The sequence below is a fragment of the Lycorma delicatula genome, chromosome 11 (assembly GCF_047948215.1).
Source record: "Lycorma delicatula isolate Av1 chromosome 11, ASM4794821v1, whole genome shotgun sequence".
Classification (NCBI taxonomy): Eukaryota; Metazoa; Arthropoda; class Insecta; order Hemiptera; family Fulgoridae; genus Lycorma; species Lycorma delicatula.
This window is the reverse complement of record NC_134465.1, coordinates 16,930,615-16,949,262: the sequence shown is the minus strand read 5'-3', so window position 1 is coordinate 16,949,262 and position 18,648 is coordinate 16,930,615. Positions and strand designations below refer to the sequence as shown.

At 32.2% G+C, this 18,648-nt stretch overlaps 1 protein-coding gene across 1 annotated transcript in view; it reads right to left on the bottom strand.

Moving 5' to 3' along the window:
- Positions 1-18,648, bottom strand: part of LOC142332329 (inactive CLIP domain-containing serine protease A3-like) — a 28,370-nt gene that overhangs the window by 8,569 nt on the left and 1,153 nt on the right. Inside the window, exons 2-4 of the mRNA XM_075378700.1 lie at positions 15,080-15,171; positions 6,678-6,791; positions 1,975-2,102 (exon numbers count right to left, since the gene is read on the bottom strand). Coding sequence (XP_075234815.1) covers positions 1,975-2,102; positions 6,678-6,791; positions 15,080-15,171 — 334 coding nt within the window. The remainder of the gene's footprint in view (positions 1-1,974; positions 2,103-6,677; positions 6,792-15,079; positions 15,172-18,648) is intronic.

The following is an 18,648-nucleotide window of genomic DNA, read 5'->3' as shown; positions in this document are numbered from 1 at the left end:
AGCCACATCTTATATCACAAGGTGAATTAAATGACTTGGTTAAGGATTTAAATTTATCAAAAAATCAAGTTGAACTGTTAGGATCAAAACTACAAGGTTGGAATTTACTTTACAAAAAATACAAAATATTTTTTTGTCGGTTACTGAGAAAAAAAACTTTCTCATTACGTTATTGATGAAAAGAATGTGGATTGTTGCACTTAGGACAAGTTCATAAACCTGAGGACTGGTGTCTTTTCATAGTGGTTCTAGTGGCTCACAGTGTGAAAAGTGATTCTAGTACACAACAGTAACAAATATCCTTAGATACCGATCGCTTATGGTATTAATTTGAAATAAACATACGATGTGATGAAAGACCTTGAAAAAATAAAAAAACATAGCTAGAACATATGTGGTGATTTGAAAGTTATAGCTATTTTGTTAGGCTATACTAAGTACATGTGTTTTCTTTGAGAACGGGACAGCCGAGTTAGGGATAAACATTACGTTACCAAAGAGTGGAAGAACGAGACAACTTAACTCCAAATGGGTAAAATATTATTCACGAGCCCTTAGTTGAACTCAGAAAAATATTTTTACTCTCTCTCCATATCAAGCTAGGTCTAATGAAACATTTTGTAAAGCATTGAAAAAAATAGTCCCGGATTTTTGTACATCAGGCAGAAATTTTCGAATGTAAGTGAAGGAAAAATTAAAGAAGGAATATCTGTTGGTCCTTAAATAAGAAAGTTAATCAAAGATGATGTATTTAACTTAATGTTAAATAATGTAGAAAGTGCAGTTTGGGCTTCATTTAAAGACTGTTTGCAAAAACTTTCTCGGAAAACAAAAATCCGACAATTACCACGATATTGTTAATCAACTTCTTAATTCTTACAGAGCTATGGGATGTAATATGTCTTTGAAAAATATTTACTCCACTCACATCTGCATTTTTTTCCGGGCGACCTCGAAGACGTACACGGTGAACGTTTCCACCAAGACATTTCGGTGATGGAAAGCCGCTATAAAGGGAAATGGAATACTAACATGCTAGCGGAATACTGTTGGACATTAATTCCAAAAAGCCGAAAAGCATCAGCGAAATCATTTTAACAGGTTATGGTCATGCGAGATTATAAATTTTAAAGATTTTAATTATATTTTTCCTTAATTTTTTTTTAAGTGTAATTTATTTAAAACTAAGGGCGATAGAAAAATTGTATTTACAGATCTGTAATGTACGCAAAAAAGCAATTCAAGAAATGATATCACACTTAGAGAAACATTAAAATATTTTTTTATCTATTAGTGTTAAAATATTTAAATACATACATGAAGGGGTTTTTGCATTTTTAACAAGATGTGTTGCTGGATAATCCACGAAGAAGACATTGGGAAGAATAAGTTCCATTAATGTGAAAGCGAGTTATATTTAATCTTTAAGAATTTTAGAATTTTTATCACGTTTTATTATATTGTTGTTCAGTGTATATAGTAAAATTTTTTATCTCTTTATAACGTTACCGAATTAAAAGTTCTGATTAGCACAAAATACTATTTTACAATGTTTTAATGTTTAATGGTGTTTTAAAATATTTCTCCTGGTAATAGTGTCTGTTTAAACCAATCAAATAAATTTATAATAAATATATGAAGCCTAAAATCTTATCAAACTAATAAAAATAATCTTTTTATACTAAATATCACCACGTTGTCAGTTTTAGTCTGGATTACCCTTCATATCCGGTACATTAGCTTCTCATTAATAATACTAATCTTGATTCCTAATACAGGATAAATTCATACCATCCCTAAAGATCTGCTCCGAAATTGAATGAATAAATACACAAATCATTTCATAGAACAATGATAAATATCTCAATAAGGCACCGGTATATAACGATTAAAATGAATGAAATCGATAGGGATACACATCATACAAGTGAATACATTTAAAAAAATAACTAAACTATATATATTACTTCTTACTTTGTAAAATGTGTGAGACGATGTGCAGCAGTTACAATATGATTATTTGTAATTAATGCACCGCTTCCAACATAATCATTATTTAATGTTATTATCAAAACTTGCCACGGGTATTCACCAAAATTTGACTATAACATAAAATATAAAAAATTACACATTTTACATTAAAAAAAGAACTTATATGCAGAATGTTAATGAAGTTTAAAAAGTAGCTATTACAGAGGTCAAATGAAAGTGGAAAATTCCTTTAATTGGACATTAGATATTAATTCTAAACCTTCCCGATAATTACGTGGTAATTTCTGACAACACATTCTATCAAAATCACCAATTTCCAATTCAAGAAAAAAACATTTGATAAGTGGCTGCAGAAATGTTCTTTCCTCATTCTTCCTTGATTCTGAAACCACAGTTGAATGAATCGGTAAAAAGCAAACGGGGAAAAATTTACTGTCTACGTGTTCGGCTATGTGAGTATTTATATATATATATATATGTACGAGGGTTGTTTGAAAAATGTTGAGCCTAACATAGAAAAACGTATTTTTTCTGTCAGTATAGTTTCATTTTTCAACAAAGTCTCCTTTCAAGTGGATACACTTTTTCCAGTAATGCTCTAAACTCTTAACTCTTCCAAGCAGTAGCTAGCGTCTTTCTTCACAAAATAGGCGTTTACGTATGCAATAACCTCCTCGTCCGATGAAAATCTCTTTCCTCCAAGCGAAAATTTGGTTAGAAACAAGAAAAAGTCGCTTGGGGCCAGATCTGGTGAATACGGTAGCGGTCAACCAATTCAATGTACAATTCGTGAATTTTAGCCACAGCGACCGTCGAAGTGTGAGCAGGCACATTGGCCTGATGGAAAAGCACTTTCTTCTTCTTCAAATGATTGTTTTTTGCAATTTCTGTCTTTAGTGTAAAGTAATGATGTATGTATAATATTGTCCCGTTATTGTTTTAGCTTTTTGAAGATAATTGATAAACCAAATTCTGTTACTACCCCAAGAAACAGTCACCATCTTCCATCACCTTCCCAGCCGATGGAACCATCTTTTGTGGAGCAGGTTCAACCTTTACAGTCCACTGTTTTGACTGTTGTTTCATCTACAATCATGAATCGACGCAAAAAATCTGACTAGTTTTGTTTAAACTAGTCAGATTTTTGAGTGAACATTTTGTTCACTCAACCCTGCTGAACATTTTCAGCAGAGCCTTGAAAATGTTCATTGGAATGTTTTTTTGGTCCAAAGTGAGCAAACGCGTGGATAGCTTACGTATTTCCAATTCTTCACTTAATATATGACACACACGTTCTTTTGATATGCTCATAGCCTCTGCTATGTCTCTAACATTAATTCGTCGGTCGTCCAGTACCATTTGGTAAACTTTTTCGATTATATCGGTGGTGGTTGCAGTTTTTGGCCGTCCCGAACGCTCATCAACCAAGCTGGTATGACCATGTTCAAATTCAGCTGCCCGTCTTTTCACGGTGGCAAATGATGGGAATTAGTCTCCATACACAGCATCCGACTCGGTTTTAATTTGCGTAGGCGTATTGCTTTTCAAACGAAACCGTTTAATCGCGGCACGATATTAGATTTTTAACATTTTCACAAAAATACTCGCAATGAATTACTCAAACGATTATCAAATAACAGCTGAGCATCCAAAACGGCTGAAATTTTAATGAGTACCTTTCAAAGCATACGCAAATAGATTCCCTAACTTTTGTTGACGAATGCTGCCACCTTCGTGTTGAAGCTCAAAACTTTTCAGACAACCCTCTTATATATATGGAAATAATTAAATAAAATAAGATTTTAAAATGTAATAATGATCAAAATATTAGTTAAATATTGAGGTGATTAAAATTTCAAAAAATCGTTCACAGATCTAATATTAACATCACAGTACATCATACAAAACCCATTTATTGTTTGGTAATGAGGCAAATGTTCAGTTAAAGGATAATCGAATGACTTGAAGGGCGGCTTTCGCTGCTATGGCACCAAACATCAAGATTGTTTGCGCCACCTGTATTAAAACTAAACACGTCAGACAAATTTTTTCTTTTTTACCCCTCTTTTAGTCTACTTTTAGGGTACTATTATTAAAGTATAATTTATGAATTGCAAACCCTAATTAGTTCAAAAGATTGATGAAGTACATCGTGATAATTGCAGGAAAAATACTAAAGATTATAGTTTAGTATACTCATCAACAACACACCATTATGTTAAAGTAGGTATAACAGTGTAATTCAGTTAATAGGATTGTCTTGTTGCCAAAAATATTTTTTTATATATGACACATTATTATCATTTTATAGTAATACGAGTAGCGTGTTACTTATTCTAATAATCGTATTATCTTAACTGGTTTTCAATATTTATAAAAAACATGTGATTTTGATGGTGCAAATTATCCATCATCATCATCATCATCATTTAGTATTCTGTCTGCAACAGGTCACTTATGCCACTGCTATCTCTGTCAAATGTTTCAAGTCTTGAAACATTTCTTTGTCCCCTTGTAGTTTTAAATCTTCAACTCATCTATTAACTTCATCCTTCTTCTTCCTCACTTCTTTTCTCCTTCTACTGACCCTTCCCATGCAGTTGTCAAGATTTCACAACCTCTAACTACATGTTCTTTCTGCATAAGCGCTCTTTCTTGTTTAATCCTATTCATTACTTCTTCATCTATCACTTATCCATCTTCCCCATCCTTCTCCATATCCACATCTCAAAAGCCTAAATCGGTCCATCTCCCTTTTCCTCATCGCCTGTGCTTTATTTCCATACAACATGACAATCTACACAAACAGCAACTGGCTATCTTTTTCCTTAACTCTACCCCCAGACTTTTATACACAATAATTTTCTCTTCTTACTGAAGATCTCCTTTGTCATCACTTTCCTCTATTTTATTTCCATTGCGCTCTTCAAGTCCTCTGTCACCATACTCCCCAGACATCTGTAATTTTTACTTTTTCTATTTTTCCTTTACTTGGCCTTACCACCAATTCAAATTTTTTGTTTACTTTCATTAGTTTAGTTTTCCTATATATATTTTCATTTCATACTCTTTCATTCCTTCCTTTAGAGCTGCTATCGATCTTTAAATAGATGAGCGAGTCATCAGCTAGAATTACCATATCATCAGCAAGCATATGCATCTTATTTTAATATATGTTAATATATGATTATCTATTTTCAATGTAAATGTTATAACATTATTGATAAGAGGCAGCATTCTTTCCCAGACCTTGACCTAGAACCACCCAGTCGGTCATATTCTTGCTTACTTTCATTTCTGTGGTTTATCTCTTGTACAATTCTTTAATTAATTCTATTTTTCCATTCTATTTTCCTCTCTTTAAATATCTCCATTATTTTATCCCATTTGACTCTAACAAATCACATCTCTAAATCTATAAACACAAGACTCATTCCTTCCTCTCTCTCTATATATATTTCTCTTCAACTATTCTCAGTACAATGGCATCACTAAAATGCGATTGTAAATGGCATCCCTTCCCTAAAGTCAAACTGTTCCTCTCTTGCATTCTCTTTCTTTATTCATACTGATCTTTGGTCTAGGACTCTTAACGATATTTTAGAGTAATGGGCAATTAAAATTACTGTTTCCTTCAATATCAGTATCATTACCATTTTCACAGTCTTCTGGTCATTCTCTCATATGGTATATCCTATTATACAGTTTAGCAATATGATATGCATATTCTTGATTTAAGGATTTATAGAATTCAATAGGAAGTTTATCTACTGAGTCGATTTTTTATTTTTCATCTCTTTAATCGCCTTCTGTATTTCACACTTTAATATTGATCATTCTTTATCTTCATCAGTTACTTTCCCATTCCTTTTCTATGTTCCTCAGGCTTCTCTCTTGAAATATACAGGTCCTCTATATACTCCCTCCTTCCATCAATGTGGCAGATTACTAGAGTTCTATTGTGTTATAAATCCATAGATTTGTTTGGTTTTTTTCCCCAATCTTGTTACGGCTATGAGATGCTAACTTTATCTGATTGTGATGTTAGTTCTCAATGATTTATAATTTTTGTTTTTCCAAGATTAAACTAATCAGTAAATGATATATTTAAATTTTTTCTCCATAATTATATAATTGTTTCTTTTCCTTTAATCACTACAAGGAGAGATCATAAAAGATGATATCTGCTTCAAGAACTCCTTGGTCATAGGCAGGATTACAAATTGTATTGCGACCTACATTTGTAATGTTACCACATCTGAGGCAAAGAAATAATTTTGGATGTCACCAGATTGCAAATATTCTTTATCTGAGTACAAAGCAGTATTCCCTACAAGACAAATTATTATTTTTTTTTTTTAAGAAATTTCTCACTTCCAATTTCAAAAAAAAAATCAGATTACTTATAAAACATAAGCTTATTAGATTATAGTCCATAGGTACAGTGCAAGTAAAATATATAACTATATTTCTGATTATTAACTCAAAGTAGACAGACCTTGGTTTATTTTTGGGCTCTCAGCACTCTATTGATCACATCTGCTAAACAGTTATTTCTGTATATGGTAGGATAACTACACTACAAAGTAGCAAGATTGTGTATCCCTCTTTAGAATAAATAATTATTTCATTCTATATGTCATGCCAATGCCAATAAATAAATTAATCAAAATAAAACAGCCTACCTGTCCAGATGATGGAATTATTTCAGGTACACGAATCATTCTATTCATTCCACAATCCATTCCTGCAGTACAACAATATACTTCACCAGGATCACATTCTGTTCCAATAGGTGGCTACAAAAAAAAATGGGTTTATTTTTTTTTAACTTTAATTAAAATCTATATTCTCTAATTAGAAAAGCTCTACAATTAAAAATTATTATCACAGTTATGCATTAAAAATGATAAATTTCAAGAAATTTATTTTTATATTTTTAAGAGATAATTTGAGGGATTTTAAAAATTACACATTTACAAAACTATTCTGAGAAATATTCCCTTTTCTGACCTCCGTGGTAGAATAGTAGTATCCCAGCCAGACATGGTAATTTTAATTATAAAATTTTTATTCCATTATCCCATGTAAGAGGTTAATCTTATGTGATGAATTAATAATAAAAAAAAAAACAAAACACAAGAAATTTTATAACTATTATATTCATACATGTCAAGTTTTCAAAAAAATAATCGGTTTTTATATACTTAAATAAATTTATTTATAGTACGATCATTTTATCATGCATATTATGAAGCTATACACTATAACATCTCTATTGACTATATTATACAGATACTCACATTTGATGTGATTCATGGACTCCAGTTACACAACTGGTAATGTCTTACAATAAATGTTGGAGATGTCCACCATTTTCCTGAAGGCAGATACAAAACCCTTCACACCATATTGTTTGATACCCTTTGAGGATATCAAGGTTAATGGAATTAATCTCTGCGCTAACAGCTAGTCCAGTTCTTTTAGAATACATGGGTTTGCTTGACAAGTCAGGGAAACAAGAGGGCCACAGACCTTTTGAGATCATGTGATCACCAAAAATTTCATCCAAAATATATGTGTGAACTTTTGTTGACCAATATCTGTTTTTCTGACTACTGATGTAACCGCTAAGGTGAAAATACACCTCATCACTAAAAAACAGATTAACAGTGGATAAAAAACAGATTATCAGCTGGTTGATAAACTAATGACAACACTTTTAACAGTGTCTCTTTTAACAGTATTTCTTTTAACTTGTCTGGAGGTTTCAGTTCCTGTATGCAATATTCGGTATGCATGCAGACTTAATTTCTTTGTGGCCTTCTGTGCACTACTGTACAATACTCCTGTCTGTGATGATAAACTATTCCTTGTAATTGTTAAAGTAATGCACATAGTGCATTATAAAATGGTTGCATTATATTAATAAATTAGCTACTCATATTTTAAGAGTTTATTATAAATTTAATATATTACCAAATTTTCTATAAAAATATTTTACAGTCTATTTGTTATGTGTTGATTAATATAATCTGCGACAGGTTATGGAAATATAATTTCACATAACCTGTTCACATACTTTTACAATCTTTACAGATAATTTCAAATAAATAAATTAGATTTGTCATAAACCTAAAACGTTTTAAAATCTAAAATGTTACCCAATATTAAATGTACGAGGTGTGTGAGAAAAGTAATGAGACTGACTTTTTACTTACCAAAGTTTTTATTTTTTCAAACAACAATATTATCTCCTTCAAAGTAATTCCCTTGGGCAGCTATACACCGTCGGAGTTGTTGTTCCCACTCCTGGTAGTGGGAACAACGACTCCCACTACCAGTTGAAGCTGGAAGGCTTCAACTGGTAGGGCTTTTAACTGGTCGGTCACAGTCTTTTGAATGTTCTCCAGAGTTACAAAATGATGTCCTTTTGAGACATGTTTCATTTTCGGGAAAAGGAAAAAGTCACAAGGACTCAAATCAGGTGAATAGGGAGGTTGAGGAACGGTAGGAATGCGTTTTGAGGTCAAAAATTCTGTAATGGAAATGCCCCGTAACAGGGCATTGTCATGAAGCATCCACTTGCCTGCATTGTCTGGTCTCACGCGAATCACTCTGTTCCTGAGTCTTTCAAAGACATCTTTGTAAAACACTTGGTTGACAGTTTGTCCTGGAGAAACAAATTCTTTATGCACGATACCCCTACTGTCAAAAAACCAAATCAGCATTGTTTTGAACTTTGCTTTGCGCATTCGACATTTTTTCGGTCGAGGAGATGACGAAGTGTGCCACTTTGTTTCAGGATCGTACTCAAGTATCCAGAATTCATCACCTGTGATTACACGATTGAAGAATTCTTGGTGATTGTGAATCCTCTCAAGAAGACCAGCGCACACGTTTCTTCGATTGTCCTTCTGTTCTGTTGTGAGGTTTTTCGGCACCAATTTCGCATGTCCAAATTTGAAAAGTGTTTAAATTTAACTACTCACCTTATTGTTAACAATATCTCACAAGAACCCTCACACGCTCAACGTTTTCGTCAGATTTTGAAGTTGAAGGTCTCCCTGAGCGAGGTTGATCTTCAACGTGTTCTCGGCCTTCCAAAAATGATTTGTGCCAGCGGAAAACTTGTGCTCTTGATAAGCAATGTTCTCAATAGGCCTGTTTCAACTTTTCAAAGGTCACACTCGCCAATTCCCCAACTTTAACACAAAACTTGATTGCACAACGTCGCTCTAAATTCCGTGCTCCATTTTCATAACACACAACAAAAACACAACTTTACTGATGGCGCTGTCAAAAATAACGTGTTGGCTGAACGGAGTTGAAACTCGTACTGAGCATGTGGAAGGGATGAACAAACCGGTTTAGCACAGACCGGCAGACACAGCGTTGCCAGATCGCTCACAGTGTTAACAATCTCATTAATTTTCTCACACACCTCGTAAAATGTTAAATGAAAAAGCGAGTGATTATAATGGTGTACATTTCAAAATTCAAAACATCACTTTCAATAAATAATTTTAAAAGAAATTTTGTAGACTTATAATTAATGATTTTTTTAAAGCTGACTTTTTTTAGATATATCTTTTTCTGTCTAGTTTTTGGATTTACAGATGCATCAAAATTATTTTGTTGTACTTTTGCTAAATTTCACTTCATTAAATTGTAGGATTGGTTTTTTTCTTCAGAAGCAATTATTTGTTTACAAGACACTAGTCCTTGGAATTTAGGATAAATGCTAATGGCAGTTATAATTTTTTTATTATTTATGAACTTGTTAATGAAATAAATAGATATTGAAATAATTTACTTTAAAAAAAAAAATACATTGAATATTTTTGTTATCATCATTGCTTAATTGTGAATTTCATTAGTATTTATTTTTTTTTTTTTTTTACATAGGAGGGAAAATCTGCAACCAGATGCCCAGCAGCCTGTACTGGCAACTACCCCCAGGTATTCGTCGCCATTCATCATGTGTGTACGAGCACTTCTCGTGCTGCCCTTCCATGAGGGCATCTAGTTTTCCCTGAGGGCATCCAGCAATGGCGATCCTGTTGGACCCCACCACCAACCTCTGAAGGGGCTGGCCTTCCACCCCCACTTTGAGGGCCAGCAATAGCCTGTGTTCAAACTTCTTCCTCCTTAAATTTCTTCAAGTGTACTCTTTGAAACCAAGTTGAACATCTGTTCCAACCATCCTTTGACCTCATCATTGTTGCATCACTTCCTCAGGTGATACGTCCTCATGAAACGGCCTTTCTGCCTCCCATCTTGGACATCGCTGAAAGGTATGCTCAATATCGTCTGTACCATCGCAGTACTTACACATCATTGATGCACATCTTCTTCTGGCATGGAGGTAGACCCCAAACAATCCATGACCTGAAAGCGACTGAACCAAAGAGAAATCCACCTCCCCATGTTCCCTGTTGATCCAGGTCCTTATGGATGGTATTAGACGGTGCGTCCACCTTCTGGTCTCTGCATCGTCCCACCTCTTTTGCCATTTATCTACCAAGTCCCTCCTAGCCTCCTTGGGACCCCTGCCTTCATGTCTAGCTAACGCCCTTTTGCTAGGAAATCCACCGGTGGCATTCGTGCGATCACTAGGACTGCCTATAGGGACATCATCCTGTATGCCTGGACTACTCTCAGTGCCAGTCCTTGATAAATACTCTGCAACCTTTGCCTATTATGCTTAATTTTAAGGGCTCCATACCATACTGGTGCTGTGTACATAATGACAGAGGTTCCCGTGGCTGCTATAACTTTCCTCTTAGAGGTTCTTGGGCCCCTGAGGATCGCCATCAATCTGGTTACTGCCGAGGTGACCCTTTCAGCCTTCTTGCATACCTCAGCCACATGTGCCGTGAACCCCCTCATCATGTCAAACCAGACATCGAGATACCTGGCTGTCTCAGAGGGAGTCATCACAGCTCCCTCTAGTCCAACTGTGAAGGTTGGCACCCTTCTCCGCCCCATCATGGACACCGCCTCTGTTTTATTGGTTGAGATCTTTAGGCCCTTTTTAGCCATTCATTCTGCCACTCTTTCTAGTTTTGTTAGCAAATTGCCTCACCTGCTGTACTGCATGTGCCTTAACAACTATTGCCAGGTTGTCCACAAATGCCGTTAGCTCCACTTCAGGTGGAAGTTTTAGGCTCAACAGTCCATCAAAAGCCATATTTCAGAACAGGGAGCCCACTATCGACTCTTGAGTTAGGGCACCCCCGCTCTGTGGCCACAACTACCACCTCTCCCTTTCTTGAGACAGCCACCATTTCCCTACCAGTCAGGTACTCTTGGAGCATCATGATCAGGTAGGGAGCCACCTTCCTCTCCATCAAGGGTCTCAAAATTGCGTCCCAATAAACACTATTGAATCTCTGTGTCGACCAAGATTATTAGTGGTATTCTCCTTCTGTATCTGTAACTGCTGCCCCCACATTTACCGACTCCATTACTCTATTGATTGTTCCATGGTTGATCTTTTTTTTCTAAATCCAAATTGGCTGTCTGAGAGGCTTCGATGCCTTCCTAGATCAATCTCCAATTGACGAGCCAGCAGAGCTTCAAAGATTTTCCCTAACGTATTGATTAGTATTATAGGTCTATATCCATTCTTCTCCTAAGAAACCAAGATCAATCTGGCCAATTTTCAGCTCCTGGATATCTTCTCTTGGTGGATAGCTCTATCAAATACCTCTAGGAATGTCAATGGTGATGCCTCAACAAGTACCTTCATAATTTCTGCCTACAACCTCTCTGGTCTTGGTCCTTTCCAGGGTTTAAGTTTGCCAGCTGCAAATTGTAATGCTTCGATTGTGAACCGAAGAATCTCTTGAGCCACGATTTCTCTTCTTTTCCAACTTCGGTCCTTAGGAAAGAGTTCTTCCACTACCTTGACCAACTGTGCAGTCAGCAACCTTGGTATTGCTTTACCAAATCTGCTCATCACAATGTGATACGCATTGTGCATATGTATTAGTATTGGACTGTTATTGTTATACCTTAATATTATACAAACTAAAGTCATTCTAATAAGTAATAAAAATATTTTCACATAAAAATTAATTGGAACAATTAAGATAAAAAATATTACATATCTTGCATCTCAGCAGACTGCCTTAGCCCAAATTTGAAAATATTCATTTTTTGTCATTTGCCTCAAATTGTTTTTCATATTTTTGTATAGACAAAGGCTGTTATCCTTTAAATTTTGTTTTTTAATGAATTAATTCACCACGGAAACTTAAAAAGAAGCATATATGTGGAATATGAAAATGGAAATTTTTAGCGTATGAAAAATACCATGCGTAACCAGGATTCAAATTTGGGACCTCCAACTGAAAGGCTGAGATGTTAACACTCTGCCACAGAGATTGGGAGTTCCTTGAGAAAGATTTTTTCCCATAAGGACAAAATTATTTTTGTAGGTTTAAAATTAAAAAAATATATTTCAAGAAAATAATTATTTATTTAATAATATTTTTACTTGTTTTCAAAGCAAGAAAAGAGTTATTGCCCAGTTACAGTTTATGATAGATGAATTTTTTATCATATAAATAAAAAATGTTAAGCATGACTGAGATTTGAACTCTGAGTCTTCAGTTGAAAGGTGAAAATCTACCCACTTCATCATGAAGGTATCAATAAAACTGATTCAAAAAAAAATTACAAATTTTGACTTTTTGAATTCAGTAGCAAATTAAAATATGGTAAGTTATCAATTTGATTTTTTGTAATATCAAAATTGAAAAGAATTGAAAAAATTCTGAATTTTTATCACATTTTTAAAAAAATTTGTTTTACATTTTTTTCTAAAATTGTACACTATATTTTCAAACAGATAAATATGATTTTCTATTACTATTATCTTTTAATGAATTTTGAGAAGCTATGTTGACCTGGATCGCTAGTAACTCAGTGCAAGTGTGTTCACTTTTTCCACTTTAATCAAATTGTTATTATAAGTTCAGTCTATTTGTTTCTACTTATTGATTTTAAATTTTATAATGTTCTAAAGAGTTTAATATAACCGATATTTTGATGTACAGATCTCTGTATAAATGTAGAATCTTTTCTTTCAACCCAACTTTATTTAAAATATTTTTTTTAAGCGTTAACTACTTGTATATACCATTATGAATGTAATACATAAATACGAAACTTAACTAGAATCAAGAAGATAAATGCAACAGCATTTATTGAGTAACATCAAAAATATAAATGCTCCAGAAATGTTATCACATTTTCAATGAATAATAATGAAATAAGTGTATATTAATCTGAAATGATTTTATGAGTAAAATATTTTTAATAAAATATTATATATAAATAATGTAGTCTATTAATCTGGATGTTTCAGTTTTAAATTACTGTAACTTTAATAGGAATATGATGGAATCATGAAACAAGTTCCAAATTAAAGAGCAAGTTTTTATGACTTTACTTTGTAGCCAGTGAAATTCAACATGAACTACAAGAGGTTCTCTGAACACATCAATGTGGTAATCCAATTCTTCCTATGCTCTGTCAAAAACAAACAAGAGTGACAGTTACAGTTATTTGCATGATATGCTGTTTCAAGAGAGAGATGTCATTAATGGGTATGTGTACAAGTTTTGCATCACAAAACTGCAAATGTAAAAAGTTAGAAGAGTATGATCAGAGGTTTATGAAAACCATTGTTTCAGACACCTCTTTTGATCGATAATGATAAGGAAATGGTTACTGAGAAAATCACAAACACTTTTTGTGTAATACAGACGAGCATCATTCCACTAAAGGTTGAGATTACTATCTCCAGTTTGAAAAAATTAAAATAGTTCAAGCTTGTCCAAATAATTGTGAAATGTCATGATATGTAAAAAAGAAAAGAAGAAAGACTTCATAATTCAGTCTCATCCAAGAACATAATTAATGTCTACTTTCAGAAAATTGCCTCTTAGTGAGAATTCTCTGAAGCCAAATCCTGACATTATGTCTGTGAACACATGTAGAAACATGATTGATGGCTATACCACTGAAAATTACTATGTAAAAAGTTTTGTCGTTGATGGTAAACTTATACCTTTCCTAGTTATTGCCTGAAGGTAAACCCAGAAACAAACGTCGTGCTTCTTTAAAATTTTAAGAACAGATGATTTTTCAATAAGTTCATAACATGTTTACACAAAAGTTTTCTTAAGATTACAAAGATAGTTTTCTCACTTTTATAATTAATTTCACTGCCAAAATAATATTATTAATGGTGAATATTGAATAATATTCACCAGAATATTAATTATCCAGTAAACTTCTAGTTCTTTCAACTGCTTGTCCAGATTAACCCTTTTTTCAATCTGGAGAATTTTCATTGAAAATATGACAAGATTTTCGTTGCACTAGTCAGTCATAGATTCAAATCTTTCTAGCCTTCAACGCACTGAACTTTCCTCTACATAATCATCATCTTGACAGATAGAAATTGCATCGATCATGTTAAGTAAGTTTAATAACATTTTTTCCTTTCAAAATTGCAGTTATTTAAATCTGCAAAAGACTATATAATATATATGTAAACTATATTACTTATAAAAACTTTTGAATAGAAACTATAAGTTACAAAAGTTGTTGAAATGTTATCCTTTAATGATTAATTATTTTCAAAATATTGAATTTTAAGACAAAAAATAATTTCAAACATATTTTTAAATTACTTTTAGTTTTACATTGAATTTAGATTGCGTTTGAAATGATTACACTTTCTCCAAATATTTAGCCATTTTCAGAATTTTGAAATGCCTAATTTAATTACTTGGATTTTTTGTATATTTACGTAGTAAGAACAGCATGATCTTTACTTCTGTTCCTTTATTAAAATAGCTATCTACCCAATCCAAATGTTAAATTGAAAAAAAAAATTATTTTTTTTTCAATTTAACATTAAATTTTTATTTACTTTTACTTGTGATACGTAAAATAATAACAATATTAAAAGTCTAGCATGAAAGTCATATTAACGATTTCAAAAATTATTTGGTTACATAGAATAACTATAACTTAGAAAAAAAATTTAGTTAAAAAAAGATTATACCGTCACTATACGTATATCTATTATGTTCCAGTAGCCATCGGTAGTACATAGTGCTGCTGACTTACAGGTACATAAATTAAAAGAAGCACTATCTGTAACAACATAAATAATTACACAACAAAAATAGATGATCTTTGGCAAGACAGTAATACTTCATCTCTTACAACTTTAAATGTTTTCAGATCAACTTAAATAACTTGTGCAGTATCAACCTGAAATTGATCATCTGAAGTAAAGGTAAAATGTCAACAGCCAGTGCTGCATTTAATAATTCATTCTGTAATCAACAAATTAAAAGAAAAAAATTGTGTATAGTTTTATTGGACATCATCAGCATTTGATTTGATATAGATGATTACAAAAGACATAAAAAAAAAAATCAAATTTTTACGTGATATATTAATATTATTGTGTATTTCATATAACAATTAAAAAATCTACTTTAACATAACATAAGAAGAATTTGTAATCCTTAAATTGATAAAGTACAAAACCAAAGAATAATGATACACAGATGAAATAATGATACAACAGGTGTATCACTGTATGGAGAAGGGATACAGCTACTTACACCTGTGAATCAAGAAAGCTTTACTAACAACTTTGGATATCTATGAAATATATGAGTTGCTTAATTAAACAAAAGATTTAACTTTTAGGGTTGATATTCTATCGACTTAAGAAAACAAAGAAAAGACTAATTTAAAAAAATAAGATTGAATTTTCGAGATATAAAAATGGGGTACAAATCTTTATTTGCCCAGATTAAATTTTTGTGTTTCCACACATTTACATTTTTATGAATGTGCAATGCTTGCTTAAAAAATAGCCATTTATTCCCTCCCCAAAAAATTAAAAATGTTTGCATAAATGTAAAAACAAATTGTTGCATGACACAACATAATATGTCAGCTTATTAGAAGGAAAGGCTTTATTATGATTCATTTTCTATTTATAACGAACAATCAAAAACATCTTCTAACCAGTTTATTGAAACTAAATGAAAAGGCCTTCTTTTATGGAAAAAATGCTACTACTCTGTTGATTAATTTTTAAATAATGGCTACAAATAGGTAAATTAACATTTTTTCCATAGATGTTTAATGTGAACTTAAATATGTAGTACTCAAATATTTGCAACTAATACCTTTAAAATTTCTAATTTATTGTATACCTATTTTACTTATTTAATAGTTTCTTATATTACTTTTACATAATGAAATAATCATTTTTGTACATTAATATCAACTATAACCACATTTCATATTAATTTATAATTCTGTACAATGTAATGTTGCTCTGATCAATATTTTAACACAGTTTCCCTTGATCCTTCCAAGCAAATTGCAAACCTACCATTCTTATTATAGTATATTAAAAAAATATATATTTTAGTTTGGTCAATGTATAATAATATTACATTATATAGATGACATTAGGAATTGGTACCTATACCACTTCAAAAAAAGGAACTACACCAACACTTGTCTGAATGAATGAAGGGAAACTGTGGTAAAATCTTGATCGAAGCAGTATCACAAAATGCACAATTAATTAAAAAGTAAAAAGCAGGTGTACTTAAAGTCCATATTAATAATTTAAAATATAAATATGTGAAATAACATTAAGGTAAAAACATTAAGATACCAAATATAAAAGAATATTTCATATTAGAAGATGTAAATGAAAATTATTTAAACACAAATCTTTTTTTCCTGGGTGCACAACAAGGTATTGTTATCAGTGCCCAGACACAAAATTATAACAGTAAATAATTAACAATTAAAATTTACCTTTAAAATTAAACAGATCTAAAATGCATATGAGGTATGCTAAATGTGAAATAAAAACAAAATAAAGATAATCTTAATAATATTAAAACATTCATAAATGGTATTCATGGGCGAAACATAGGAATAGTCAAATATGTGAATATAGATGTACAGACTTAAAAAACAACAAGACACTGGATAACATCACTGTACTGTTCCCTACAATATTATGATGTTAGCAGCTGGTTTAAATTTCCATCACAATGCCTCATATCAGATACAATCCACAAGTTTGTACTGTCAGGTGCTGTCACTGTCAACACAAACAGGTGCATCAGTCTGAGTCATGAGATGTCCATGAGTGAGTTTAATGTGCCCTATTAACAAATGGCAAACAATAACCTCCTTTCAATGGCAACTCCTGGAAGATGAGCCCCATAGTGAAATAGTGTTATTAAATAGACGAAGTTTATTGTCAGTGGTAGCATCCAATTCACTTAAGACTTATCATGAACCACTCTTCTCAATAAGCAGACAAGATCATTTGAAACAATGCGATTAGAGAAAGGAGGTTGCAAACAAGCCTCTTTTGCTGCACTATCAGCACCCTCTAAAAATTCCAATATGGCTGGGAATCCAGCAGAAGCTCCCACTAGCATTACATTGTGTCATTTCAGAGATAACAGACTGTATTTCATAGACAACAGGGTGTATGGAGTACATGTATTACGTTTTACTAAATTTCTATACGTTATATTTTCTGTATCTGCGTTCAGTAAAATATCACATTCAAAAGTATTACATTATAAAAAATATTATTTTACTTTAGTTTAAAGTCTTTTAAATTATCGATTGCCAATTTTTAAATAAAGAATCATTATATATTTGTACAGTGGGATGGTGATTATCCAAATGTAGCTTTTCCAGATGATTGGTTATCCAAACTCCTTACAACTGAACCAGGTGATTAAAAAAAAATGAATACACTGTTTAAAAAATCTGAAATGTTATTCAAATAAAGATTTTTTTCAACAGGAATACACTTTTAGTAATCTTTGTTTTTACTGAGTTTTTTAATTGACTTTTTTATAATTTGTGTAGCACAAAACATACATAAATTTAGGCCTGTGTTAAACTAATTACAAAATTAACTTCTGAAAAGATTGATGGAAACATTTTAATCGTCAAGACTGAACTATTAAGTAACAATGCTTTTTTTTTTATTCTGCTTTCCATATACAGTAGGACAAAACAAGTAAACATCATTTCTTTATTCTTTACTGCAAGGAATTAATGAAAAAAAAAATCCTTTTGGCTTGTAATGAAGATGTAAGTACCATGATTAAGATGATCAAAGAAATTAATTTGAGAGACTGCTATTATATGGTTGCTGATTAATGGAATTCTGTCAAAGTCATGACATCGGCAAGAGCATGGAACAAATAAAACCAAACAATGCCCAAGAGACTGATGAAATGCATAGTGATGATGTCAAAAATATAAGGAAGTTTGCAGAGGAGATTTTAGACTGTGAGTTGAATGCAACATCAACGTTGAAACATCCTCGGGTACCAAATTTTGAGTGATGATGAAATCATAGAGATTATGAGAATCAATATCAACTAACAGCATAAGAAGAAGCTGATGTATGTTTGTATATCACATCGACTAGTTAGAGTGACAAAAACAATGCGATTCTACACAGAATCTTTTTTTAAAGCTTCCTCATAAAAAAAATCAACATTAAAGTAAACTTGTTTTTTTAAATATTTTTGTGAATAATTATAAAAAAAAAAA